General features: G+C 33.2%; 3 protein-coding genes and 1 pseudogene across 5 annotated transcripts; 1 reads left to right on the forward strand and 3 right to left on the reverse strand.

The window, feature by feature from the left end:
- Nucleotides 1–98: 98 nt before the first annotated feature.
- Nucleotides 99–3,923, reverse strand: LOC111285818 (general transcription factor IIH subunit 2-like; annotated as a pseudogene). The gene is made up of 5 exons (XR_016342771.1): nucleotides 3,786–3,923; nucleotides 2,999–3,349; nucleotides 1,650–2,111; nucleotides 885–1,246; nucleotides 99–364 (listed from the first exon to the last, which is right to left on the reverse strand). The product of XR_016342771.1 is annotated as a general transcription factor IIH subunit 2-like (transcript).
- A 2,150-nt stretch (nucleotides 3,924–6,073) lies between these two features.
- LOC111285186 (cytochrome B561, amino-terminal protein) lies at nucleotides 6,074–11,687 on the reverse strand. Its single transcript, XM_022874482.2, has 7 exons — nucleotides 11,320–11,687; nucleotides 10,341–10,396; nucleotides 9,333–10,249; nucleotides 8,504–8,702; nucleotides 8,213–8,395; nucleotides 7,715–8,091; nucleotides 6,074–6,514 (listed from the first exon to the last, which is right to left on the reverse strand). Exons 1-7 carry the CDS (start codon nucleotides 11,505–11,507, stop codon nucleotides 6,371–6,373), a joined length of 2,064 nt encoding a protein of 687 aa, XP_022730217.2. The 5' UTR covers nucleotides 11,508–11,687; the 3' UTR covers nucleotides 6,074–6,370.
- Nucleotides 11,688–14,864: 3,177 nt separating this feature from the next.
- IVD (isovaleryl-CoA-dehydrogenase) lies at nucleotides 14,865–20,714 on the forward strand. 2 transcript variants are annotated; one of them, XM_022873184.2, is made up of 15 exons: nucleotides 14,865–15,005; nucleotides 15,143–15,226; nucleotides 15,319–15,376; nucleotides 15,531–15,655; nucleotides 15,748–15,792; nucleotides 16,283–16,331; nucleotides 16,429–16,538; nucleotides 17,791–17,867; nucleotides 18,425–18,475; nucleotides 18,565–18,665; nucleotides 18,962–19,116; nucleotides 19,211–19,251; nucleotides 19,335–19,389; nucleotides 20,236–20,292; nucleotides 20,384–20,714. In XM_022873184.2, exons 1-15 carry the CDS (start codon nucleotides 14,892–14,894, stop codon nucleotides 20,528–20,530), a joined length of 1,269 nt encoding a protein of 422 aa, XP_022728919.1. In that variant the 5' UTR covers nucleotides 14,865–14,891; the 3' UTR covers nucleotides 20,531–20,714. The 2 variants fall into 2 exon arrangements, with proteins under 2 accessions (XP_022728919.1, XP_022728920.1); XM_022873185.2 differs by having other exon boundaries at nucleotides 18,565–18,629.
- An 84-nt stretch (nucleotides 20,715–20,798) lies between these two features.
- Nucleotides 20,799–27,543, reverse strand: ARF4 (auxin response factor 4). Its single transcript, XM_022873182.2, has 12 exons — nucleotides 26,744–27,543; nucleotides 26,544–26,600; nucleotides 26,105–26,290; nucleotides 25,921–26,005; nucleotides 25,736–25,826; nucleotides 25,226–25,390; nucleotides 23,552–23,671; nucleotides 23,358–23,433; nucleotides 22,965–23,127; nucleotides 22,136–22,878; nucleotides 21,865–22,055; nucleotides 20,799–21,159 (listed from the first exon to the last, which is right to left on the reverse strand). The coding sequence occupies exons 1-12, from the start codon at nucleotides 27,077–27,079 to the stop codon at nucleotides 20,976–20,978; spliced, it is 2,397 nt and encodes a 798-aa protein (XP_022728917.1). The 5' UTR covers nucleotides 27,080–27,543; the 3' UTR covers nucleotides 20,799–20,975.
- Between the last annotated feature and the right edge of the window lie 163 nt (nucleotides 27,544–27,706).

Consider the following 27,706-nt stretch of genomic DNA (forward strand, 5'->3'; position numbering starts at 1 on the left):
CAAAGAGGAGAAATATTGAATTTTTCATTGAATGAGTCCATGGTAGCTAGCTAAGTTCTCTTTATAATTTATGGTCCCAACATTATATACTCTCGTGATCAAAGTGTACAATCCCAAAATGGGTGCACAACCATTTTAAGTAATGTTATGGTAGCGAAGGACATGGGAGCTGTGAACTATGAATTTCTACAGCAACAGTTATCCTATTCTTCATTTGCAATGCCTGAAGCTGTCACAGCCTGGGCAATTGTGCAAACTCTCATGAATATAAATGTCACAGTCGAGGCAGAAGTACCTTTCGCACTTTGGGCACACAACGGAAAGGCCACGTTTATTTCCTGAGTCAAAACCAGCAAGCATCAGGAGGAAGAATAGGACATTAGGAAGGAAGAGAGAACAATGACACGGATTACAATGTCAAGCAAACATTATTAAGCAAAGCATAAAGAGTCGAGAAAAATATCAATGAATTGAATACAACTTTGCAAAACCTAAAACTTAAAGAGCGATCGTGCATCAAAGAATCTTCAAGTTCTCAGAACAATGTCCCCTATGAATGGAATTTTCCAGCGCAGCAATAATATCAGCCGGTAGTCGGACAAATCATCATTACATTTATAAATGTGCTTTATTTATTTAAGGCAAAGGTTCAAGAGACAATGCATTTATTTTTTAGTAGCCATTAGCCAAGGAAGTAGCATAGCGCTTTTCTCCTATTTTCTTCCCTCAGAGAGTCTTAGGCTAGTTGTATGAACAATCGCCATGGCATGTCAATTTATTAACTTATTTTAGATATTTTCCAATGCAATTTCAATATTTGTAACATTATAATGTCAAACAACACTGAAGTACCCATTCCTTAACACCACTTACCTGGATTGAGGCTTTGTTGGCATCCAAAACAATTTCTTTGCAGTTTGTGGTTTGGATCATTTAAATGAGATGGAGGCACCTCATCAAATGGTGCTATAGGAAAGAGATGATGATATGATCTAGCCAAATGAGGTGACGACACGAGCGTCAACCCGCAGATTTGACATTCTGTAGGAAGCTCACACACACAGGCTTTGCATCTTGGACAAGTGTAACCTGTACCTTCCTTAGCTTCTTTATGACATAAACAAATCGATATAGAACCCTCAGCTGCTCTTTGTGGGAATCCCATCTTGATCAAATTAGCAATTGCAAATTCTGCTATAGCAGGTGGTGGGGGTGCATGCTCCAATACTAGCTCTTTAAAGTGGGACTGCACAAGTAAAACAAACACGTAGAAAGATTTTACATTTCCCCCATTAATCAATAGATAAGAGAATTTATTACAAAACCAACTGAAAATACGTAAATCGAACCAACGACTCTGGTTCCCACCTTCCAAAGGTAAATAAATAACAACAAAAAGCAAAGGAAAAGGAAATTTTTGAGAAATTGCAATATAGAACATTTAGAAGATATAGAGTTAGAGACCCATAACTTGTCAATGAAATTTCATTTGGCTTTTCTAAGACAAAGTCCCCTTGGATCCTAATGAAACAGAATTTAACTTTCCTTTTAAGTTCACCGATTAACTCAAGTGATTCCTATAAGAATTTCAAATGATGTTACATCAGTTCAGTTTAATATGGTCAATCATTGTCTCTTGTTGCTCTTACCTCATCCAGTGCAACAGAGTATGTTCCTCCAGTTTCCTGGAAAAGATGTTTGCATATAAACATTTCTGCAGCAAGGCCTATAACTGAACATCTTATTTTAGATTTCTTGCATTTCTGAATGGTCTCCATTATGTCTCCAGGATCACAAGTACTGAGAGCAGAATATAATATAAGAATTTCACGATGACCATATGATGGAATTTGAGTCAGATACCCATGTACGAGATCCAATGCATTCTGTAAGGAGGAATCACCTGAACAATCCAACTTCTTCATCAAAGCTTTGATATGAGACTCAGGACTACCACCGAGATCTGTTAAGCAGTGAGCAATCCCATCTTTTATAGTCACAAGGCCAACTTGACTAAGAGGATTCTGGTCAAAAAACTCCCTGATAAAAGCTTCAACATGTTTTGCAATGACAACAATTCAACTTGGTCCAAAGTCCATCTCTGAAGCTGCCTAAATACAGAAACAAAAAGGACAATCAGTTGTTCATGTAAAGAATCAAAGAACATTGATTATTTTTAACTTTATGAAGATTGAATCAGAATAACCAATATTCAGGCAAGAACCCGATGGTAGTTACCCTTTGTCCTCAAAAGGGGAAGGCCTATATTCAATTCCTCCCTCCCCAACTAAAAGAAAAACTAATTACAAGGAGCATGTTTCAGCATTGCTCACTTTACGCCTACAATAGAAACTGGGCCCTCAGGTGGCATCACAAGTTCAATTCAAGGATTCCAGTTCTCTGAAGAACCTCCAACATATTTCCCTGGAGGTACATTATATCAATTGTGTTCTATTAAGAGGCAGGTAGAACAATAAAGCCAACAAATGGATCAAATTCTACCAAATAAAATATTTACAACAGAGAAATGAAGCAGATACTAGATTGGTTTTCAAGTGAAGAACTTTGATAGGAATGTATTGCTTTCAGGATATCAAACTGGCAAATTGCTTAAAACATGCAAGTGGCATATCCATGAGAAACTCCAACAAAAAGTTCGTAAAAATTCTTCTTGTCTTTTTCTCTCTAATGTGAACAAAGAGAAGAGCACAAGTAATGGGAGTTTAAACCTCCGCTAAACACAAGCTTGTGATTAATAATACGGTAGACTTGAGCGAGGTGGCATCACTTAAAACTACAGATTATTACTCATAATAAATGATTGCAAAACTTAATTGCTAGAAGTAACCAAATCAATGCTAGAAAAGATTGCCTATCAAACTTGAAATTACCTATTGTAGAACAAAATTCCATTCTCTTTATCCAAATAAGAACATATTTTAGTGAACATACGAGTTAAACCTTAAACTACAGTGATAATGGGGGTGGAAAATGATACCCGGGAAAGATCAATAACAACGTACAGATAACGAATGAGGCCCTTTTGTATCCGAGCAGCAGTGGCAGTCGAAGAAAGGGAACCAAGTCGCCTACGGTACTGTGAATGATAAAGGGCCTTGTTGTCAATGGGGCGAAGTAGCCCTGACTCGTCCTCTTGCAAAGATTCCGACGACCTCTCATCAGTGTAAGTTCTCTCCCATGCATCAAGATCCCCATTCACGTCATCTTCATCATCATCCTCTTCCACTCCGCTATTGATCCGTCTTCCCCGTCCATTATTCATTCTTCTTTAAACCAACAATTTAAATGCTTCTCACAACTTGATTAGGTTCTACCTCCCTGCAGTGTCCTAAAAATTCACAAAATTTCAGCAAAAATCTTAAGATAAAATGGGAAAAATTAAAGAAACAAATATATTCAACGAACTAAAACTTCAACACCAATATTTTAATATAATTGTCTGCATAAACAATAAAAGCAACACCTCTTGGTTCCAAAAGGGAAAAAAACAAAGAGTAAATTTACTGTTTTATGAGTATGCAATGCAAATATTTGAGGAAATGACAAAACGAGAAAAATGGGTATGCGGATTTTTTTTATAAAGAATGACATATGAGGCAACCCATTTGATAGAATAAGTTAAAAATCAAATTAAAGGGAGAAAACACCCAATATTTTATAAAGAACAAATTACTATTAGACAATAGAAACCAAAACATATAAAAAAAAATGTCATAAACAAAAGATCAGTCTTTTTTTCTAAGAGAGAGTGAGTAAAGAATCACCTGGAATTTCCAGAAAACTTGAAAACCAGGAGCTGAAGTGAATCAAAACCAGAATGAAGAGTGTCAATGCTTATACTTAACTATTTATAACTTTGAAATTTTCAGCTTTTATTCTTTTACAATATGATTGGATTGAGGGGAGAGGAAATAAAGAAAAGAAAAATAAAGGTAAGTAACGGAAACAATTTTTTTTCTGTCTAAATAAATTTTTAATTTAAAAGAAATGAAAGGGGTGAAAACTTAATAATTTTTTATTTTTTTTGTAATTTTTTTTAGTACTTCAATTTGATGGAAAAATTAAGAAAAAAATAAAAAATATTATTTTTATAAAAAAATTATTATATTTATCTTTTTATTAATATTAAAAATTTAATTAAAAAAATCTAATCACATAACAATTATTCTGTAATTTTTTCAAAACCATTTTTTTTATTTCACATATCTCTTTTAATATAAAATTTTTTATAATTTTTTTGTGAATTGATTTTGATAAATGATTGAATATAAATAGATATATTTTTTTGAGTTTATAAAATATTGGATTAGCTCATAATTAGAGGTGTAAATGATACATTAGTACTCGCAAGTTACTCAAATTCGATTCGAAGAAAACTCGAATTCGGTTCGATTATTATTAAGTCGAACTCGAGCTCGAGTAGTTCGACTTATTGATCGAGTAAAAATTTGAGTATTTTTATATCCGATTCGAGTAGTTCGGGAGCCTAATCGAATTTTTTTATTTAAATATATTTTTATTATTTTAATTAATAAAATATTTCGAATTCGAGTTCGAGCTCGAGTATAAATAATCGAATTCTTGTTGAATAAACAAATCGAATTTTTTTTTACATATTAATTGAACTTAATCGAGCGAGTTCGAGTAATTCGAATTCGATCACTAATCGAGTTCGAGTTTGAAAATAAAATTCGATCGAGTTCGAGCCGAGTATCGAGTCACGAGTTATGAGTCGAGCTCAAGCTTCTCACTGTATCAACTCAATTCGGCTCGATTACACCTCTACTCATAATTATTTATTAATACATGTTTATAAAATATCTTTATGTTTCATTTGATTAAAAACTATTAATATAACAGCAATTGTGAAGTCAGACAAGATAGTAAATATATTATAATTCATGAGTGTTTTAAAATTATAAGTAATAAAAAGTCATAATTAAAAAAAATTATTACAATAAATTATTTTTTTATTTTTTATTTAAATAATAATTATTAAAATATTATTTTTTATTAATTTTAATTATCCAAATAAGAGATATGTATTGTTTTATTAAAAAAACTATTTTTTTATTAATATTTATCTAAACGCAGGATTAATAAAAGTTATAAAAAAACCAAAGAGGATAGGAGAAAACTACGCCACGGTGCGATTCGAAGCCACGACCTAAGATTAAGAGCCTTTATCACTCCAAACTTTTCCATTTTTGTTTCTGTTCACAGAAAAGACAAAAATTGTGATACCTTGGTGCTGGTGTTTTCCGGACTCAAAAACATATTTTGTATAAAGGTGTCTAATTGTACTTGTCTAACTATACAACACCAACAATTGTTACTTTGTTTTCGTGTAGATATAATAATTTGTTAATTTATGTTATATTTGTTTGATGTTAAATATGTATAAAAATGAATAAAATTATTATGTTATAATTTGTATGATCCATCAAATATGAAATGTATAATTTTTTTTTATTTTTATCAAAATTTTAAATTATATTAATTTTATATTATTTTATATCATATTTAAAATTATGATAATTATTTAAAAATTGAGGTTTAAAATAAAACTTTCCTCTCTTCTTATCCTGCCCATGTGAACAAAAATTATACTCTGTTCAGTTATTTTTTTAAGAATTCTAAATTACGTTTTTAGTCAAAGAAAGACAAATATTTACAATTAAATCGAAATACTCAAATATTACTAATTTTTCAGTTGACATTGATAAACTTGTTTTATATTCATTGAAATCCTGTATTCTCTCCTCTTAGTAGTCTATGCATCAAAGGTTAAGCAAGCTTCACTTCCCCCTCATTTTTGCTCTAACACTACTCATTATTGGTACAAGAACCGCATACCAGAAATAGAAAACTTCCTGATAATCATTAGTAGAAGTTTTACCTTCAGCGTGACAAGAATAAATGGCAGACCAATTTGGGAGTAATTGATTGTGCACATTCTTTAGAGGACTATGATAGAGGCTTTATTTTTGTAGCAGGGGATCAAACTCCTGCCAACTGCCAGGCTTTGATTCTCACAACAAGAAGATGTCTATTTGGTACCATTGGGGATGTTTTAAGCAAAAGCATGATATGCCAAGGGGGTACAATTTCGCCAAGATTTTGGTTCAAATACATTAATCTGAAGATAAGTATAAATTACCTTCACTACAAAAACTACCAACTTAAGTCAAGCAAAATTTCAAACATCCCCCACTTGATTCCAAGTTTCCCACATGAGAAGACGTTCTACTTCTACAATGATTGAAACATGGACTGCAGTTTGCAAATTCTTAGCTGACTACAGCAATAAACAGGCAAAACCGCATCATTCTGCATGCCTAAAAAGAACTCAGTCTTCATTCTCCGGATCAAGAACTGGGAGTATATTCAAGGCTGAAGAGCCAATGTGCATGCCCCGCACAATGCCTCCATATCCTCCAACCTTTATTCTATGGCACAAAAGCAAGATGGAATCCCACAGTGCTGTTCTCCCCTGAGAATATCAAAATGAAATAATTGTCATCTAACTCATACAATTTTTACCTTTTTAATTAACCATAGATGTAAAATGTCTGTTCCTAGCATATAATCAGGTATGCAGCAGCTAGCATTAGAGAAAATTCATCAACAGCCAACCTTATACACAACAACAACAACACGCTAAAACTTATATCCCATACTTTAGGGTCGGCTGTATGAAAAACCAAATAAGAGAATCAAGTTAGGTTGCAATTTGAATCTTCTTGCACCACTCATTTCTATCAACAATCACCTTTTCATATAATGACCAACCTTATATACAACAACACACTAAGCCTTATATCCAAAACTCTGGGTTCGGCTGTATGAAATAAAAAAAATCAAGTTAGGTTGTAGTTTGAATCTTCTTGCACCACTGATTTCTATCAACAACTACCTTTTTATCTAATGGCCAACCTTATATACAAGTAACTAAAGTATGCGCACGCATACAGAGTAAAGCTGTTGACTGAATTGTGGCCAGCTATTGCATTGCTAAGGATATGCTTCCGTTTTCAGTTTGATGTGCTACCAAAGGAAGCTAGAGTTCAATGAATATAAAAGACAATGACTATGGTTGTTAGGATTAATTAAACCACACTAGTTTCTTTTACTAATTGTTTTGCTAGGGGAACAAAAGCACCATTAAGGATATAGTTGTTTTGATTAGGATAAAAGTTGCCCATACAATACACTGCTTAATCTTTCACGAAACAAATGAAATCATTGGCTTGGAATAAATTTGAATTGGCTTAAAATGGGGACGCTGCAGTCACTGTTGAGTAAGCCCCACAACAGAAAATGAAAAGACTAAATCACAATAGATTGATAGGAATACTAGTTGCCTATTATAATTTATTATGATATTTTATAGTAGCAAATTAGAAGCACTAAAGTTATTTATTTACTAATAAGATAATCTTTATCTCAATCATATGACAAGGCATTCATACGATTGAGCATTTTTTATTATCTAGCTTTATGTTATAATTTTTTATATCTATGTCTATCATCTTCAGAATTGCTTCAAAAATCCTGGCATCAATTTTGTTATTCACTTTAAATCATCTTTAGTAATTAGTATTAATTATTTCACTCTTTCATTTTTTGTTTATTCTTGTTTTTTTACTCCCATCTTGCAACTCATAACAAAGAAGTTAAAATATGCATTTACCTGAAGAGAGAACTGCAATTTCTTGTCCCAGTATAAAGCAAAAACGGGGGGACTTTGCTTTCCAACTGCCAGTATGCAAGCTCCTGGATGAAGAGTCAAAGGTACACCAGATATAATGGCAATGTACTTTTCTGGAAACCTGTCTTTCGGTGGCAGGACCCCCAAAAATAAGGGATTCTTACTAGATTGAGCTCCAGCATAAGAAGTAGGATCAACATGTAACATCCATTTTGGGTGCTCTAAGAAAGCACAAAACAGGTACAAGAGCAAGTGAGAATCAGTTGGAAGATCATGAGTCCACTTCTTGTTCTTTTTGTCATAAACCTCCCCACTTCCAAGATACTCATAATTCTTCAAGCAGGTTCCTTCAGCAAGTTCTGTGCAATTCCACAAAAGGTAGTTCTCTAAATTATGTACGCTAAAAGGTGTCTATAAGGTTTATAACTTATAAGTAAAACAGACACTAAGCATATTAGGGACATTTTAAGTTTGAAAAACCTCGAATCCTTTGCACTGTGTAATCTGCCCTCACACTGCTTTGTGGCAGCAAACCCTTCATCCACTCCCCTTTCATCAATGCATGAAGCCTCTGGTGTTCAGCAATAGCATCGACACACTCCTGCATAACAGGGATAAAAGGATTTTGTTGTGGGGATTGTTGTTGGCTGGCTAAAGGCTTTGCTGCATTTGATGAAAAGGTGCCATTAATAATCCTTAGCTAAGACCAATAAACAAAACCAACCCGGTAAACACAAAAATAAATTAATAATAGCAATGAAAGCAACTTACACATGGAAGCCTCAAGAGCCTGCACAAGAGTTGCACGTAACTGATGAAGTAGCCCTTCTTCCTCAAGGGCGAAAGCTGGTTGCCATTCCTTCATCCTATCAGGTGGAGACAAAGTAACAGGACTTCCATTGGTTGATAGATCACTTCCTACTTGACTAATTGTTATTGAGATATTGAGTTTAGCAGCTGCTTGCGTTACCTAAAAGCAAACGATTTGAGAATAATCAGGTTGCAATATAGAAAACCACAGAAGAAAAGCAGACAATGGACATAATTAGGCTGCCTGTCCAAAACATAGATCAAAAGTAGAAACTACCAACAGAATTGAGCCTGTGCAGCAGGCAACTATGGGGAAAGGAGCTATAAGCAACACATCAATGTTTCAACAAACTTTCTCATTTTCTCAAATTCTAAACTAAGTTCATATCATGCTAACATTCTAATTTTGATGAACCGCAACAAAATAGCAAAGTGTAAAATTATGCAACTCATTGTGCAAGATTAAAGCTGAATACAATATGGACTCAATTCATAATAGCCATATTCTGACAAAAAAAAAAAAAGGCTTCTCCTTTTCATCCCTGATAAAACACATTCTTCATAAAAAAAAATAAAAATTGAAAATCTTATCATTGAATTTTTTGAAATCATGAGTGGCTTAACTTCCTCACATTTCTCATAAATATTATATTTAAAAAATCATAAAAGCCAAAATAGACACTATATAACATGGTTAGGATGAGATTATATGGTGAATACTCTGTAAATTTCCATAAGACAATGTAACTGAAATAATGGCATAGATGAGAGAATGAAAATGATAAAGGACCTGAAGATGACTTGTTTCAATCTTATTAAGTAAAGGGTTTAGCAGAACAGAAGAAAACCACTGTCTGAGGCGATCACGCCACTGTTCGATTTGGGGATAGATGCCCAAATGATCAAAAGCTTCAATAGACTCTTCCATGGACATTGGAGGAGGAAGGTCACCCTCTCCTTTCTTTGGAGGAGTGGTAAATTTCTGGGAACCAGGAGACATCCTCACAGGCCTCAGTGGTGTACTCCTTGTAGTTCCAGATGTATTAGCCGAACTTGCAACAGTATTAGGACTTGCTATTCCAAATCCACCGATGGTTGGAGGAGGGGTGGCTAGTTTTCCAGCTGATTCAGTGATTTTCTCATCTACTTCCGCAAGAAACTGTTCAAGTTGCTCTTCTGTTGTTATTTCTTTGGTAGAGGAGGCTCGCTTATTGGACCAAGGGGTTTTTACCACAGGCTCCTGTCCTGGTGAAGTTTGAAGAGAAGATAATGCAGAAGTGGATGCCGGAACAAGATATGTTGAAGAAGGGGCACCCTGGTATCTGGATGGACTAGCAAAAGAATTCATCTTATTCCCACCACTGGTGTTTGATTTATTAGAGCTGACTCGAGACTTACGATCTGAGCCATTAATTGGTGGATGTAGTGGAACAAGAACATCTGAAGGAGATGATGTCACCAAGTGTTTGGACTTGGGAGGTTTCTTAGAAGACTCCAGTACAACTTGCTCAACCTTTGGTTTTATTCCCAAAAGCCCCAACTGGCGCTTCGTTAGACGAGGTGGATCCTTAGTTTCTTTAGAAGGAGATAAAACTGGCACACTACAAGTGCTCCTGGCCCTATGCAGAGAGATGACTTTGAATAGGGCAAAAATTGTACCAATGAAAACTGCACCCGATGCAGTCTGTATTGCCTTGGCAAATATATCTGAAGCACAGATGCCATTCAAATGTGACAATAAGAAATAGAGCAGTTAATTCAAGAATCAAAGGAATTCCATCAGCATATGATAACTTACAAGCAACTTCATCAGATAAATTTCCAAACTTCAATTTATCAGCCAACCCAGTTCCCCTTCATCAATTTGAGAGAAGGATTATGTTAGTGAAATTAAAACACATTCAAACCAAAAAAAAGTTAATCCAAGATTTTTTTTCTTTTCTTCTAGGGTAGCATTAAGTTAGTTTTTCCATTTGAAAACTGATAAAAACAGAAACATCAAACTGTTCACTTTACACTTGTACCAATTAACCAACTCAATCATATTTCTCCTTATCTGTTATTAACGTGATGCATATTTCCTGCAACAGTCAACAATCAAGGGACTATCTTTCCATTAATCACCTCTTACAACCTGAACTTTCATTTCAGTAATTAGTAGGGGAAAGGAGGATTTAGTTGCAGCTACCAATTAGCCTATGCCTTCGTAATCTGCTAATACAACAGCATGACCAAACTTTAACCTAAATTTGCCCCTAACAGAAACAATTAAAGCCAAAAAACCTCCTAAAATTAAAGTCATTCTTTTAAAAAAAAACCTCTCGGGAAGCATCAATAAAAGTTCAATGAAAAAGGATCTATTCATGCATTTTATATGAAACAAAATGCAAAGCATTACCTAACAAAAACCCAAGAGTAAAAAACACGGTTAAATGTCATGAATGGCACCTTAAAATGTTCAAATATCTGAACTTAAAAAATCCATAATGGTACATGAAAATTTGTTTGTCCGAAACATAATCGTAGTTGTCGAACTTGGCAACTTTAGGGGTGAGTTCCACATTTACATTATATATTTTTAAAGTTTAGGTATTGAACATTTAGGGAAATTGATGACATTAACCCAAAAAGGCCTTTGTTTAAAACCTGCTAAAATCCTAAAATAACAACCCATATTTATGAAAAATGTGTATGTATTCAGCTTATAAAAGGCTCGAAATATCTAATGTGACAAAAAAATGCCCAACAAAAAACCCAAAAAAAAAAAATGAATGAACCTGGAAGCGATGGAGAGGAGAGCAAAAGCAGAAGCAGAGGAGAGAGAAAGTATGCAAAGAAGAGTTGATTTGGAGGGCTGTAGACTTGTAGCCGTTAAAGCAGCGGATAGGGTTGGGTTCTGGTACACTGAGAACTTCGAGGGCTTCGATGGAGGCGAGGCCCTGTCTTGGCTGGGGGCTGCTTCCATGGTTTTAACCGGTTTCTGGAAAAATGGGGGTTTTGATAGAGATCCGATACTGGCTTATGGAATGGCAATGATTTGTGGTTTAATTGTGAGGAGCTGTCGTTGTTGCCATAGTAGCCGTTCGATAAAAGCTTTCGAGTTTCAAAACTTCAAACATTTTCATATATGGCACTCCCTCTCCCCACTTTGGCAGCTGCTACTTCGGCGAACTTAAGAACCCTGGCATTTAGAAAATTAGGGTAAATTGTAAAGAAGGGCAATGGGGTGAAAATATTGAATAATTAATGTAATGAAACTTTGAAACTAGACTCCAGTGTAATTTGCATGTCCCATTGCTTTCTCACTTTACTAGTTTTACTTATTCGGACAGCGTGCTAATGGCAAGTAATATCATTCTCAGTATTATTATGATAATTTAATAATTCAAGTGATTTTATTATTTAGATAATTTTATCTGGTGATTTTAAATCACTTTATCTGATTAAGAATTATTAATTTTTAATAATTAAAAATTAAAAATTATTTTATTTAAAAGTATTAAAGTAACTATACATATTATAATAATTATACAAGTTAATAATTTTAATATTATTTAAAGATAATAATTTATATGTAAAATATTAGTAATATTTTATTTATTTCATAATATATAAATAAATTATTAAATTAAATATATATTTATTGATAGTAAACTAGTTTTTATAGTATAAATTATGTACAAAATATTTAAATTAAAAAATAAAACTAATATATTAAAGTCAACATTTTATATTATAAATAAATTTTAAAAATTAAAAAATTCATACATAATATTTTTGAACTTGTTACAACAAATATTAGTTTGAAAATATAAAAATTATAATATAAAATAATAAAAATTAATTTTAATAAGAAGTAAGTTTTTTAATTAACATATTAAAAAGATAATATTGACTATTAATAATTTTACATATTATTTAATCTCGATGATAAAAATTTTTAATCATTTTAGATGCAAATTAAATTACCCTCTAATACAATAATCTAATTACTATTAATGATTTAATATCACCATCATATAGAATTACTAAATAATTATCAAACACGATAATCTGATTACCATGCATAGATTACCATAATTTTTGTAGATATCACCTTATACTAAACATTACCTTAATGTTTTTGCAAGTAAGAAAAATAATAAATTTTAAATATGATATAAAATTTATAAACATATAAAAATAATATAATTTTTAATTTTAATAAAATTTATATATTTATATATTTTATATACTTATATAAATTATATAATACAAATATTATTTCATTAATAAGTAAATATGAATATTCATAAATTTTAAAATAAATATAAAAAAAACTTAATTTTTTTATAGTTATTTATTTATGATTTATTATTATTGTATAATTCAGTGATAATATTTAAAATTTATTAATAAATAATGTATCGAATATAAATTTTTTTAAAAACACCAACATAATCATAATGGATAGACAAATTTTAGTGTATATTAGTTTTAAAAAATATATATAATTATCTTAAAATGCAAGAGAAAAAAAATAACTACAAGTACATATTATTTAAGAGTGATAACAATTCGTATTAAATCGAATTCAATTCAATTTTTTTAAATAATATATAATATTATAAAATTTTAAATTTTAATATGAATTAGAATTTTCTCTTAAAATCTATTTGATCCAAACTAAATTTTACATTTTGGTTCAATTTGGTTTATCAATTTTTAAATTTTTTTTATACATTATTTTAATAGAAATTTTAATATATTTAAATAAATGTATATATAAAATAATTAGTTTATTTTATAAAAATTTAAAAATATATAAATCTAATAAAAAATATAATTTGATTGTTTACATCTCAATTTGAATTTATTATATATATTTAATATCAAAATTTGATTTGAATTGAATAAAAAATATATAATATGTACTAAAAACTACAAATTTTTAATTTTTTCAATTTTTTTCTCACCTCTAATATTTTTTGAATTAAAAAATAAAAATATATTTTAATAAGTGAATTCTCACTTTACTTTCAAAGAAAAAAAAAACTATTATAACCTTATTAATATACATACAACAATTACATAAAAATATAAAAAAATCGTAAAGATAGATAATGATAGAATAAAAAATTATTAACACCATTTGCGTGCGTTGATACGTCTCATGAAATGTGGACGAAATAGACAAAAGCAAACCAAATCTGTCGTGATGTGTCCTCTGTCTGTCCTCTTCTAAATGTAACGTGGAAATTACAAACTATTATCTTTGCGTTTGCAGCCTAATCTAATCTAAAAGGAAAAGGATAAACCTCGGCTTGGTGGCAATTCAATCCTTGACTATAGGATGACAAAACTATTCGAATTGATCAGATTTTGATCCAATTTAATCTTATACAGCAATAATAAATTAAATTTTATATCTTATAATTATATGAAAGATTAAAAAAAACTCATGTTAAGTTACAATTTTAAATTTTTTTGTATTTTTTACTTTTATAAAAATGATTTTTTAATTTATTTTTAATTATTATATTATTTTTAATTATCATATTATTTTTTATTATTTATATTTACATCTTTCATAAGCTGTCTCTAAAAGTCATAATTTTTTCTAAATTTAACAATTCATTTTTCTTAATTAATGTACAAATAAATTTATATTTTATACATTTAAATCATTTCAAAAGATCATTTTTTTAATTTAAATTACTTTTAAATTTTTAAAATTTATTTATTTATTTTTTATAATCTTATCACACATACATTTAAATATTCTCATTTTAACTATACTTATTTTTTTCTCATATTATTTCTTAACGATTCAATATTCAATTTTATATAAAAACACAAGTTTTATAGTTATTTTATATAATTTTATTTTTAATTTTAATATATTAATTTAATAAAAGTAATATATATAATTAAAATAAATTTATATTAAAATAATATTTTATAAATATTATAATTAAATTAAATTATTAATTAATTTTATAAAATTATACAAATTAAATGAATTTGAATATAAAAAATAATATTTTAATATCCAATAAAAAGTCAGATTTTAATTTTATGAAATTAAATCAAAATCAGACGAAAAAAATCGGTCTGGACCCAACCCGTTATCCTTCTGCTTAATCAAAACATATGTACTAATCATGAATGCACGTGCCCACGCCTGCCAACATCTCCCACCAATCATAATCCACCACGCGTCCCAGTAAACGGATTAAGCAAACTTGCCAGATTTTGTCCCATTCCAAACACAATTTTTTCTTCCTCATTTTCTTTTCTTTCTTCCTCTATTTAAAATTCGAATTCTAAATACTAAGAGAACAGGACACCAAAACGACTAAAAAAAAAAATGCAGAGGCTATTTGCATCATCAAGTTCTTTTTCCGCTAGAATTTTGAGAAGAGAAAGACAACGCGCTTTTTTCTCTTCAACTTCCTTACTCTTCGATGACACTCAATTACAGGTACTCTCTTCGTTTCTTTTTTTTTTTTTTTTTTATTTGAAAAAATGCGATTTTAACGTTTTACACATTCTTGGATTACATTAGAGTTTTCCCATTTCTTTAATCTTTTTATTTTTTATTTTTGTTAATGGTGACAGTTTAAAGAAAGTGTTAGGCAATTTGCACAAGAAAATATTGCTCCTCATGCTTCGAAAATTGACCACTCTAATTCTTTCCCCAAGGTGTGAATCGAATTCCACAATTTTTTTAAAAATTTTATTACTTTTTATTCCATTTCTTTGAATATGGGTTTGCTTCTTTATTCATTCTCCAGGAGGTTAATTTATGGAAACTCATGGGAGATTTTAATCTCCATGGAATAACTGCACCAGGTAAAACATTATCATATTAGTATCCAATAAACCTCCTTTTCGTAACTGGGAAATTCAAATGGATTCAATAAAATTTTAGCCTGAAACTTCCTATTTGTTTTGTAAGTACTTCATTAATGAAGAAAAACACTTTGGTTCTTTGGTTCTCTTGTAGAGGAATATGGAGGACTTGGTCTTGGTTACTTGTTTCACTGCATAGCATTGGAAGAAATAAGCCGTGCTTCGGGGTCTGTTGGTCTTTCCTATGGTGCACATTCTAATCTGTGTATCAATCAGTTGGTAAACCGAATTACAAAACTCTTATGTTGTTCTAATCACAGCCTGCTATCTTCTAACAGGCTCTTAAGCTGATTTTTTTTATGGTTTTGTAGGCAAGGAACGGAAGCCCTGCCCAGAAAGAGAAGTACTTACCCAAGGTTCTATTTTAAATCAATGTTCCATTTTCAGTAATTTCCAATAAATTATCTTATTGCATATATGTTTTATTGAAGGACCCTAGTCTTTTTGTATGTGTTTTAGACACTAATGTTTATCGATCATTGTGCTATTTTATACAGACTATTTTCTGTCAAATATTGCTATAATCAGCATTTCATGGGATATTCATATTGTTTTGTGGACAAGCTGAAGTTGCCTATAATTAGGATCAGTTACTAATGTATTACTATTTGCTAGCTGTTAGTTTCTTTTTTCCCCCCTTAATAACATTCTTACAATGAATAGAATGGTACGGTATCTCAGTCCTTTTCTCTCACACTTCCCTCCAATATTATGTGTGCCAAGGTCATCTTCTCTCTCTGATTTTGATGAGAATGGAGTTTTAAGTCAGGTCCACTGCCCACTTCTATTATTCTTTCTTTTGGATTCTATCTCCCTTATGACATACCCACTATCTTCTTTTTGTAGCTTATCAGTGGAGAGCATGTAGGAGCTCTCGCTATGAGTGAACCCAATGGTAACTTAGAAGAACCTTTTCTTTGCTTAAGTCTTACATTTATGGCTGCACGGCTTTTAATCATTTGATCTGGCTAATCTTTTTGCAATTTCTGCAGCTGGCTCTGATGTTGTTAGCATGAAATGCAAAGCTGATCGGGTTGATGGGGGTTATGTTCTCAATGGGAACAAGATGTGGTGCACTAATGGTCCAGTTGCTCAAACATTGGTATTTCTATTAAGAATATATTTACATTGTTAGACATGGCTATGGTTAATTTTTGTATGCTGGTGTTACTCGACTAATTTTGCTAAATAAATGCTTCAAGTCTTCGAGAATTGTGTATACATCCGTTTTAGCCCTCATTAAGCTAAAGTAAAAGATTTGATATTGTACTCTTTAGATACTACAACAGAGACTGCCAAAGTCAACTTTGTACTAGAAACAATTCTGTTGATGAATGCTTTGTCTGTGTTCTTGTTTCTGCCAAGCCCCAACTTTACCATTGAGCTAAGCTAAGAGTATCTGAATACACTCACATTTTCTTATTTTTGTTTCTTTAAAACTTTTATGCAATAGGAGAGGGGTTCAAATCTGAGTACAGGACATGAAGAATGGCTAGCACATTTGAGGATGTGCAAGAAAATCTAGATTTTACCATCTTAAAACATACCAAACTGACTTGAATAACTACAGGAAGCACGCATTATGAATCTGTGGTCACTAACTATCAGACTGAGTGGATTTTAAATTTAATAATCATTAGATTTTTTATTCGGTAGAGATGCTAGTGAATGATACACATATGATGATAAATCTTTCTTCTTTAACATTCCATGTATCACGTATATTAGTGTTATTAATTTGAATATCCTCTGCTATTAAGAGATTTCAGGCTTTGACAAACAGACCTTATATTCCTGTTCATTATGAAACAAACACAGCTTTTCCCTGCAGTCCAATTAGCAGGAGACTGTTGTTTACATTTCTTCCAACCAATAAATAGACGGTAGGAGGAATACAACAATTCTTTTCATGATATGATGAGGACAAGGTTTTATAGTATAATGTTATTGTGTAAAAAGTGGTTATTTATATGTGGTTACCAGAATGAAGCAAGGGCTTTCTGCTTATTTTAAGCTGCATACAGAAGCATTTCAGCAGATAAACTATTCTCTTGAGTAGAGAACAGTTTATACAATGACCTTAGATGACTCTTATACTATAACCTTGTTCATGTGAATCATTCCTGCTAAACTGTTTCTGCTTATTTTCAAGTGAAAATGGTGCTTGTTTTATAGAAACTCTGATTACCTTTTTTTTTTTCTTCCCTACCCCTTGGATAAGTGGAAAATCTCCCTTTCTATATTGTTTGGTTGTAAGAATCTATATCTGATGTGGATAAAGACCTCTGCTTCACTGTACAACTTTTCTTCTGCAAGAATTTTCTTGCTTTATACTGATTCATCAAGTCTTTCAGGTTGTTTATGCAAAAACAGATGTCACAGCTGGATCAAAAGGAATCACAGCGTTTATTATTGAGAAGGGAATGCCTGGGTACTTGAATTGCAGCTGACTAATTATCTTATGTTCGAAAATATGCGAAAGTAACATTTTGTGTATTAATAAAAGATGTTGGGTGATAGTCCAAACATGAACCAGTCTTTCTTTGAGACTTGTATGATAGAGCATAAATGGTTTTGTTTATTACCTTGTGAGGGTGCCTGATCTGCAACTTAGATTTTCACAAAAATATTTCTTGCATCTAGACTGTACTAACCTGTAACACCCTTTTTCCAAATGGCTAATTGCTTGCTTGCTGGTATTAATGAATATTTTATATATATAAAGCCTCTCTCTCTCTCCCCTTTTTTTCTGCTAGGGGTGCTTTTAAGTACATCAAGGCAGAAATCAATATCTTCTTTGATGTGATAACATCATGCAAAAAATTTGTTTACATAAACAAAATGGTGGTATTAACTTTAATATAGATGTATTTTGTCGTTAAGAATCTTCTTTTGAGGTGAAATAAGAAGCATCTAGGACAGTAATATGATAGAAAAATGAGAAATTAGATTTATTCATTAATCTTTTGATTTTTTGTCACTATGCAGATTCAGCACTGCTCAGAAATTGGACAAACTTGGGATGCGAGGAAGTGATACGTATGTGTGCTCTGCTTTAAATGAAGTCATATATTTTGAAGTCCATTTGTGCTCCTCTTTTGTACTAATAACAGTGATGGTCTGCGCAGATGTGAGCTTGTCTTTGAGAATTGCTTCGTTCCAGAAGAAAATGTTCTTGGCAAAGAAGGAAAAGGTTTTGCATCTCTGAAAGTTTTTCCCTCCTCTTCAGGTGCTATAGGAAGGAAATATTGACTGATAGCAGCAGATATTTTATGGCTATGACAATATGCTGCCTAATCAGATGACCTCATAGAGTTTCGCATACGATCCATCTTCTCTACTTTTTGAAGAAAACTGCTTTAGAAGCAAAGAATATTTATTAAAAAAATCTGTAAATGGAGGCTTAATACTCTTGACTATGCCAGTACTATGAAAAGTTGTTGCTTTATGTTTCTGCTTCAGTTGTGAGTAAATGCATCTTTTGCTTGTTTAAGTATTCTAATGGATGATTTTTACTTGTTTCAGGGGTTTATGTATTAATGTCAGGACTAGATTTGGAGAGACTTGTTTTGGCAGCTGGGCCCCTTGGTATAATGCAGGCATGTCTTGATGTTGTTCTTCCTTACATACGAGAGAGGGTACAGTTTGGCCGACCAATTGGGGAATTTCAGTTTATACAGGTTTGTTATAATTGTTAATGGAAGCTATCTTGATAATGTTCTGTGGATGCTTGTCTTGGAATCTTAGATTTATGTTCTTACTCTGCAATTACAGGGGAAAGTTGCTGACATGTATACTTCTCTACAATCATCAAGGTATTAGCATTCTGATTATAAAATTATGGAGTCTTTCTAAATTTAATTTTCATATGGCTGAAGCTGATAACTTCTTTTTTCAGGTCCTACGTCTATTCTGTTGCAAGGGACTGCGACAATGGGAGAGTTGACCCTAAGGTTTAATTCCTTTCCTTTTCCCTTTCTCCCATTCCTGATCTGAAAATTTTTGTTGATATTTATTTTTTAAAAAATGGTTTTATGTACTTATTCTTGTATGGAAGTTGGTAAATTCAGCCAATATGGTCACTACCCTCATTATATGCAATATTGCAAGTTCCATTACATAGGTTATTATCAAATTATTTCTAAAGACAAAATAAAATGAGGTCCTTAATAGAGTTTTTTTTTTTTTTTTTGTTGGGAGGGGGGTTTGAATGAGGTTTTCTGTCTTTGAAATAGTCAGACAATTACTATGAATTCTTACTGACTTTTGTTTGGCTAGTGTTATTTTTCTCCAAAGTTCGCATGCACTTGAATGTATCCCATTAATTAACAACTGCTGTAATGACAAAAGTTGCAAGTTGCGATCTAAGGCCCTTAGAAGATAAGATGAATACCTTAATGTAACATTTTGCATGATATGGATACCTATTTGTGCCTTTTATCTGATTCAGGCATCTAGCTAAAGGCATGTTGATAAGTGATTAAATGATACATAGCCAGTTTATAATGTTTTTAACTTGCTCAAATTCATCATGATTTGATGACTAGATGCCATTGAAAAACGGTGTTTTCAGTATTTTTCTTTCCTTCCAATCTTTTATGTATTTATTCACCTTCTTGTTTATGTTGCTTAAATTAATATGCAGAAATAGCTTTAATTTGCAATGCATTTCTTTTTCTTGATTTCTTTTATACTTTTGATGTTTCATGGAATTTGAATTAGAGAGATTTATGTTCTCGTGTAACAGTAGCACACTTGAACTAAGGCATGCAATAACTCTTCTGGATGCAAAATTTCAGGACTGTGCGGGAGCTATACTTTGTGCAGCTGAAAGAGCCACCCAAGTTGCTTTGCAGGTGAAGGATTTATCTTGCTCTTTCTGACTCTGTCAATCCGAGTTTGAATCATGTTTATCAAATCATTTGTGTTCCTATTGGACTTTTGCAGGCTATACAGTGTTTAGGTGGTAATGGATATGTAAATGAGTATACAAGTGGCCGTCTTCTTCGAGATGCCAAGCTATATGAAATTGGGGCAGGAACCAGTGAGATCAGAAGAATGGTCATTGGTCGTGAGCTTTTTAGGCATCAGTGAGAGGCACTGAAAAAAGATTTACTTGCTTGTACATCACAAACAAGTTAGAACTAGTTTCTAAGAATTTGTGGTTTCGTGGTTTGGAAACCCTTGTAGCCAATCAGAAAAATGAACATCCTATGTTTTTGAGGGGTTTTCAAAACTCAAAGCACATCAACTTGATATTCAAATGATTATTTCCACATTTTCTGGCTTTGAAATGACACAATTAAGAGACAATGCATGAATCAATTTTGGTGCCACCCATTGTTGATGACTACAAAGCAACAGACTTGAATCACTTCAATCAACTTTATTTGTCAATACCATAAGGCCGGAAAGGCCACTTTTAGCTTTCAACATTTTCATTTGACAGTAGCATTTCCTTGATAGCTTCAGGGTTCAATAAGTTGCATACACATAGCAAACACAACACAAACACAACACCAAAAACAAACACCGATCCTCATACCCTTATTACCGTTGGAGAGGAATCTGGCTGGCCCACTGAAGAAGACTTTGATGCTTCCATTATCACTGGTGCTTGTTCCAAACAGCTTTGAGTATCATCACTGGCCATTCCTATTGTCATCTTCTCCACTTCTTCTTGGGTGTATATGTGGATCTTGGACACCACGTCACAAAATTCACTGCAAACAGAAAAAAAAAAAAAAATCATCATAGGCAAAGATATTTTACACACAGCAAAAGTCAACAAATCTCAATGAGCATTTGAACAGGGTTTGAGCATCGTTTCCCTTCTGAACAGGACCTGCTAATTGCCGTGAATACTAAATATAGATTGTTATTAGTTTCTTAGCCCCCTTTTTCTAGTTTCCTTGTTTTACTGCTTGTTCAAACATGTGTTGTAACAATACAAATCATTCATGAATCTTCATTGCTGATTTGAAAGAAATTGCTTTTTAATTTTTTTTTCCTTACTGAACCAATGAATAGAGGGAAATGAGCTTTTCACCAAATACTTCTCTTGGTATCTTTACTGCTACTGCCCCATAAATTATGGTGGTCAAGATAAGAGTACTCAAGGAAAATGCCAAACTCTCATTTAATTTTGATCTATGCCCCTATGCATCTCATTCACCCTAAACCCAAGGATTAGTTTAATTTGATGATAAAACAACATTGTGGCATCAGTAACATGCACTTAATTTTGCAAAGCTGAAAGAAAGGATGTGCACTCAAAAGAATAAAAAAGGGGAGAAAAATATAGCAAAAATATCCATCTGCAGTTACCATTTAATCTTAATATGCACATTGCAACAATGACATCAGATGTGCATAATCACTATCATGTAATAAACTGGAAATGGGGTAGACAGGAGAGTGACACTTACTGCCATGGGTCATCTCCAACCACCATCACATCATTCTCACTGTCAGTGTACAAAACCCGCCACCCTTTATCAGGATCCCTTAAAAGGCCTTCCATACTGAATAGACGTTCTAGTTCAGTCATCAAGTCATCATATCCATAGAGTCTTGAGAGATCAATGGCTCTTCCAACCAAGCTGCCTTGCTTGTGAACCTTCAGTCAGTCAAGTCAAAGTCAGTAGGAGACAAATAAGAAGTAAAGTTAAATTCAACTTTGTCCCTAAGATAACTTACCTTTGTACAACTCCTCTTACCAGAATTTTGTGAGTTAGGAGTAAGTGAATCTGCAGTCAAGGAGAAGCCAAAGAGTTTACATCCAGCAACATTTCCTTTGAAGCAGTCATCCTGTTGGTTCCTTAAATTTTTTCTAAAGGCAGGACTGGAAATATTCTCCAATGGCTTATGTTCATTCAGTGTATTTGGTTTTCTGACCCCATCAACAATAACTCCTGTCTTAATTGAGGAAGCATTGAATGAGACATTGCCTCTTGGAAGTGGAGATGCATAAGAGCTCATTGTAGGATCCGGGCCAGCTTTGTAAAAGTCACTATAAGGAAAATACATATTTCGAAGGCCTTCTGATGCTAGTGTATAGCAATTGGTTTTCGGTGCTTGATGCACATTGAAAGAATTGCAACCAAGATTGGTTTTTGCCCAAACACCAGGGTTGTTATCAGCCTTCTGCGCCAAGGATTTCAATGGGCAAATTTCTTGACCTTGCAAGACCTTCGGAAACCTATTAGATTCCGCAAAGCCTGTGTAAGCAGTGGAGCGAGTCCTCGTAAACTCACTAATATTAGTCTTTCCACTTCCTGTTAATGCAAGATTTTGATGTGCCGAAGATTGCATCTCAAAATCTAGCGGGCGGTTTACAGTATCACATCCATATAGAGGTGATACAAAACCTACATTTTCTTGACCTTGCAAGACCTTAGAGGATCTTAACGATTCCTCAAAGTCCAAAAATCCACCCCTTCCTGATGAAAAGAACATTTCAAAGGATGCACTCATTAATCAAGTATAAAAGGTAACGATATTACCATTCTGTTGGAAAGATTTGTACCTGTGATTGGGGTTTCCAGTGCAGCAGCCTGCAGACCTGTCTGCAATTTCTTCAACCTCGGTGAAGATTGAATGCTCAAGAGTGGCAGAGAAACAGAAGGATCAATTTCCCAAGGTGAAACTCTCTCTTGGTGATCACTCACAATATTTTCATCCCATCTAACCTGTTAAGTGTCATAATAAAGGTCTTATACTAAAGAGTCAAACAAGATTCATTTAATAGCTTTGAATTTTTCTTCCATGTATTAACACAAAGAATGCACAAGCTAACACAGACATGTAATATATTTTCATAAAGACCAAATATATTCACTTGTGAGTCTTCTGATAAAGACTATACATACAAACTATACAAATAAAAGCATGAGTACACAAGCTAATATTAGGAGCTCACCATTAAGCATCTCCACTTTGAGTCGGGCCATCTATAAGGATCTGAGTCCCCTATTCCTGTCACTACACCACTACACCTGCATGAAAGTAGTACTACATTCTATTCTCAACATAAAAACCACTAATAGGTAAACGGGAAAAGAAACAAAGAAAGAAATTGATCTTAGTGATGATCTGCAATTAGTTGAACAAGACCTTCTCTCCGGCGAATCATCTATTTCAAATCTCATTTTGAATCTCGTCCCAGTGCACACTGGATTTGTGACACATTTAGTATACTTTTGGAAGGGTATGACAAACTCTGCATGACTGGCCCTGCATTACAGCAACTTGAACAGGCTTACTATTTCATTTCACATCAAATACTCCCAAAGCATGCATTCAAAACAGATTTAGAAGCTCAGCAACATGAGAAGTGAATCACATTCCAAAATGAGACAATGGAAATCAAACTTTCAGAATGCTCTGGGAATTCAACTTCCTAAAGCTACTTATAATCTAAAGTCTAATATTAGGTGCTACTTTGCAGTCAGTTTGAAAATAGCCTAGATATTTTTGAAATGGACCATTCACACTTAATATAAAGTTTCCATTGCTAATTCACCATGTGTCAGTTACTCTTTTGATACTTCTTTTTGGTCCATAAGATAGGGAATCAGGATGTTGGGGCTCGAACTCCCACCTTACATGCTTTCTAAAGCCTTCTTAGCTACTAGGCCAAGAAGCTGAAGACCTCTTTTGATATTTCTTATAAGCATTAAAATTTTCAACCTAATAAAGAACAGTATTCATGCTCTGTTTCTAGTTCATTCTCACATCTCCAAATGCTTCTTTATTCTATATTTTGTTAGGTGAATACTCTGGAAATGCCGGCCAAAAATAAAATAACGTAAAATCTCTAAAGATGGCCAGGGGAGATGAATGCAAGGTTTCACAAAGTTTGCATTAGGCCAAAAATAAAAAAACATAAAATCTCTAAAGATGGCCAGGGGAGATGAATGCAAGGTTTCGCAAAGTTTGAATTATGCTCATCGTTACAGTAGTGCCCCAACAAGTTTAAATCATATGAAAACAAGAATTGGGAATAGAATATAATGAGCTTTAAAGCAGTTCCATCTGCAGCCATTCTTCCGAACATTGTTGGCAAGACCGAACTGTTTTCACCCATTAATGTCAGTAATATACTTTAAAGGTGACCATGTAGTAGTGCCAAGGAAAACAACAGCTGCACACGTCTTTCTATCATAATTGTCTCATTTATGAACATATTTTGCACAATTGTTGCCGTAATGTTTTGCAGGACAACTCCAATCACTTACGAACCTTGAAAGTTCTATTGTGCTAGTGACCAAAGGTTTGCACCCAACATGTCTAACCATCAAAATTCCCCCTCATTTTTCATCAAGCAGCATGTCCAATTACATATTTGAAGAGGCAATTGCACTTCACATACTCTATAGGATCATTCTGGAAAATTGAATACAGATTATCTCTTATCTTGCATCCTGGTGTTTTAGGACTTTGCTAACAATGGATCAATGCACGTTCACTAAAGTCCTATATGAACTAAATATCAAATATAATAACAAGATTTATATACATGCTAAGTTTCTTAATGTTTCCTCTATAATTTATGCATAATACCTTTCATTGAAGATCCTTTATTGCTTACTAGAATAGGATGCAATTTAATATAAATATGCATGTGCTATATCGTGAGCTAGCACACAATTTAGCTCGAGAGGGAGATGAACCACAATAAAATCATACATTTTATTTAAATCACTTAAACCAGCTTATTTCTTTTCTTTTTTTTGTTTTGGCCAAATACCAGATGATTTCTTTAATTAAGAGGAAAGAGACACTTACCTTGGACTGTAGAAGATGTGAAACATGCTTTTGGTTGATATTGCATTAGCCACTGCAGAAAGAACATTTGGATATGAATTCTGTTTTGTAATAACTGAGTCAGGAAGACCATTTCGAGGTCGTACAGCTCTTCTAATTCCCAACCTCAGCTCTCCATCTTCACCCCTACAATGTAAAAAAAAAAAAAAAAATTGATAAACCCGAGAACTTCAAATAACTAGGCCATGGGAACACAAGGCAGCACCAGAACTGTAAAACATCCATTATATTTCCTGTGTAAATAGATATTTATGATTCTCAAGTAGCATAAAGTAAAGTAATTTATCATGGCCGTACTATTTTAATGATGATTATATCTTCCTTTTATGATTTTTCCCCTTTTGGCCAATTTCTAAGTATCAATAGGGAATTATGCCCTCCACTCTAGGGGAAAACATAAAGAATTAATTAAATCCCTGTCAGAAGTTCATATGCATCTTTCAATTTGTTTATTGGTAAAGCTATTCACACCTCATAAAGAGCACTGCATCCCCAGCAACAAGATTCTTTTGACTCACAAAAATACTCCAGCCCGTAGTAAGGAGATGCCGTCTTGGTTGACCTAAAAATTAATAAACATTAAGCTCTATCAATGTTTCTTTCAATTGAAAACAATCTAAAACTATCAGAAATGTCACAATTTCTATCTGAATTACCCCTATATATATGTCGAAACCTCCACTCAACTCCATGCAGGTCTTTGGCAACAAGCTCTTGTGAGGGCCTCGTCTGTTTATAATCCTAAATTAAGGCAAACACCATTACATCTATAAGAAATTTCTAGGATCAAGTAAACAGCCTGGTAAATAGTACATGAGTATCAAAAGTATAAAATCACACCAGTGGAGGAAAACAGTCTTCGGCGGCTCTACGAGGAACAGAGAACCCTCCATGGGTGCTAGTGTCAGAAGCTGTTAGCGTCTTGCAAAACATGTGAGGGGTTGATTTTGTAGGCGATCCACCACCTCCTCCCTCACCCACACCTTGCTCATCCAGCTGCTTGCCCTCCAAATTAGGCCCTCCCAACTGTACAAAATCCCAAATTTAAATCACCAAAACCATAAATTTGGAGTGCCTCTTAGAAGAAAGAGTATGCTGAAAGGAATTCATTCAAGTCACTAAAATCCTAAGAAGGAGCAGCGTAAAACCCCACTTCCCCATAAAAAGTAATACCAAAAACTCAAAATTTTTCTTAAGATTATAGAAGTAACTGCACTCAAATATTCTGAACCAATATAAAGGAGCCAATCGGCTATAGCTTCAGTTGAGAATTATATACCTCTGGCTGAGGAAGTAAAGTGACCTGCGTATAGACCTCATCATTCTCCTTATTGGCCTGAAAAAAGGGGAAAAAAAGACTTCAATTTTTGCAACCAAATTTAAAGGAAAGGTAAAGCTACAAACTTTAGGGGGAAAAACTAATTCATAGGAAGAATGCAAACACAATTCAATGTAAAAGAAGAAAAAATGAGTACTTACGAGAAGCTGGACATTCACCACTTCGCAAAAGATTTGAGGAGGAAGATCAAAGGTGGGCATTTCCAAGGGAGAGAAAGGAGAGGCAGAGGCAACTTGTTCCAAGTGACCTTGAGGGAAGTAAACAACAACATTTCCCTTTTTGGGAAGTGAAGTGAGAGGACCAGCACAAGCATGCCAAAGCTCCAAATAAATGGAAGTGGAACAAGGAGGTGAAGCTGAGTTTGAAGAAGATGAAGAGGACAAACAGTAAACACAAGCACTGGCTTTGTCACAGTCCCCATTGCAAATTGCAGCCTTCTCCACCTCATTCACCGCATGGTTCAGATCAATTTCCATGAACACCTCAAGTTTTATTTTTAAAAATTTTTCTTCTCAATGCAAGTACAACCACATAACCAACTAACTCCACAAGAGTAAATATCTGGAAAATTTAAGAAAAGAGTAGAATGAGAGTAATTAAAGAAAAGGGTACCCCAGAAAGCTGAAAACTTGAGAAAAAAAATAGGAAATCAAATCAAATCATTGCCAAGAAATTTTTCATATTCTCTTTAAGGGGTACCCACAAAGCTAGAACATGAGAAGAGTGGAAGAAGATGAATGGAAAACAACAAGAAAGTCATGTTTTTGAAAGAGGATACGCAAAGCCAGAATGGTAAAGGATAGAGTGAAGAAAGAAAAAGGTGTCAAATAATAACAAGGAATTCAAAGTATGATTCCTCCCCCATTTGCAGGTACTGAGAAGAGGGAGCAGGAGCAGCAGACATAGACAACTGCTTATTGGAAGCAAAGAAACAAAAGGCAAGAAAAGCCAAATTGGTGGTGGCTTTTGGCTTTTGGACTTGAAGAGAGAGATAGAGACAGGAAACTGTGTTGGGTGGGGGGACAAGCTAAAACCATAGAGAACCCACATTCCCCCACCCCTCTTGTCTCTTTCTCTCTCTTTGCTTTCTTTACCTTAGCTTT

This window comes from Durio zibethinus, chromosome 6 (genome assembly GCF_047325235.1).
Source record: "Durio zibethinus cultivar Kanyao isolate XHJ-2024 chromosome 6, ASM4732523v1, whole genome shotgun sequence".
NCBI classification, from domain to species: domain Eukaryota; kingdom Viridiplantae; phylum Streptophyta; class Magnoliopsida; order Malvales; family Malvaceae; genus Durio; species Durio zibethinus.

Coding starts and splice junctions, on each gene's coding strand:
- IVD (XM_022873184.2), top strand. CDS start 14,892: ATGCAGAGGCTATTTGCATCATCAAGTTCTTTTTCCGCTAGAATTTTG. Junction 15,006..15,142: donor TCGATGACACTCAATTACAG/GTACTCTCTTCG, acceptor TAATGGTGACAG/TTTAAAGAAAGTGTTAGGCA. Junction 17,868..18,424: donor ATTGAGAAGGGAATGCCTGG/GTACTTGAATTG, acceptor GTCACTATGCAG/ATTCAGCACTGCTCAGAAAT.
- LOC111285186 (XM_022874482.2), bottom strand. CDS start 11,507: ATGGAAGCAGCCCCCAGCCAAGACAGGGCCTCGCCTCCATCGAAGCCC. Junction 8,396..8,503: donor GGCTCTTGAGGCTTCCATGT/GTAAGTTGCTTT, acceptor CATCAAATGCAG/CAAAGCCTTTAGCCAGCCAA. Junction 6,515..7,714: donor AATTGCAGTTCTCTCTTCAG/GTAAATGCATAT, acceptor TGATATTCTCAG/GGGAGAACAGCACTGTGGGA.
- ARF4 (XM_022873182.2), bottom strand. CDS start 27,079: ATGGAAATTGATCTGAACCATGCGGTGAATGAGGTGGAGAAGGCTGCA. Junction 23,434..23,551: donor GATGATTCGCCGGAGAGAAG/GTCTTGTTCAAC, acceptor ACTTTCATGCAG/GTGTAGTGGTGTAGTGACAG. Junction 23,128..23,357: donor CAAAGTGGAGATGCTTAATG/GTGAGCTCCTAA, acceptor GACACTTAACAG/GTTAGATGGGATGAAAATAT.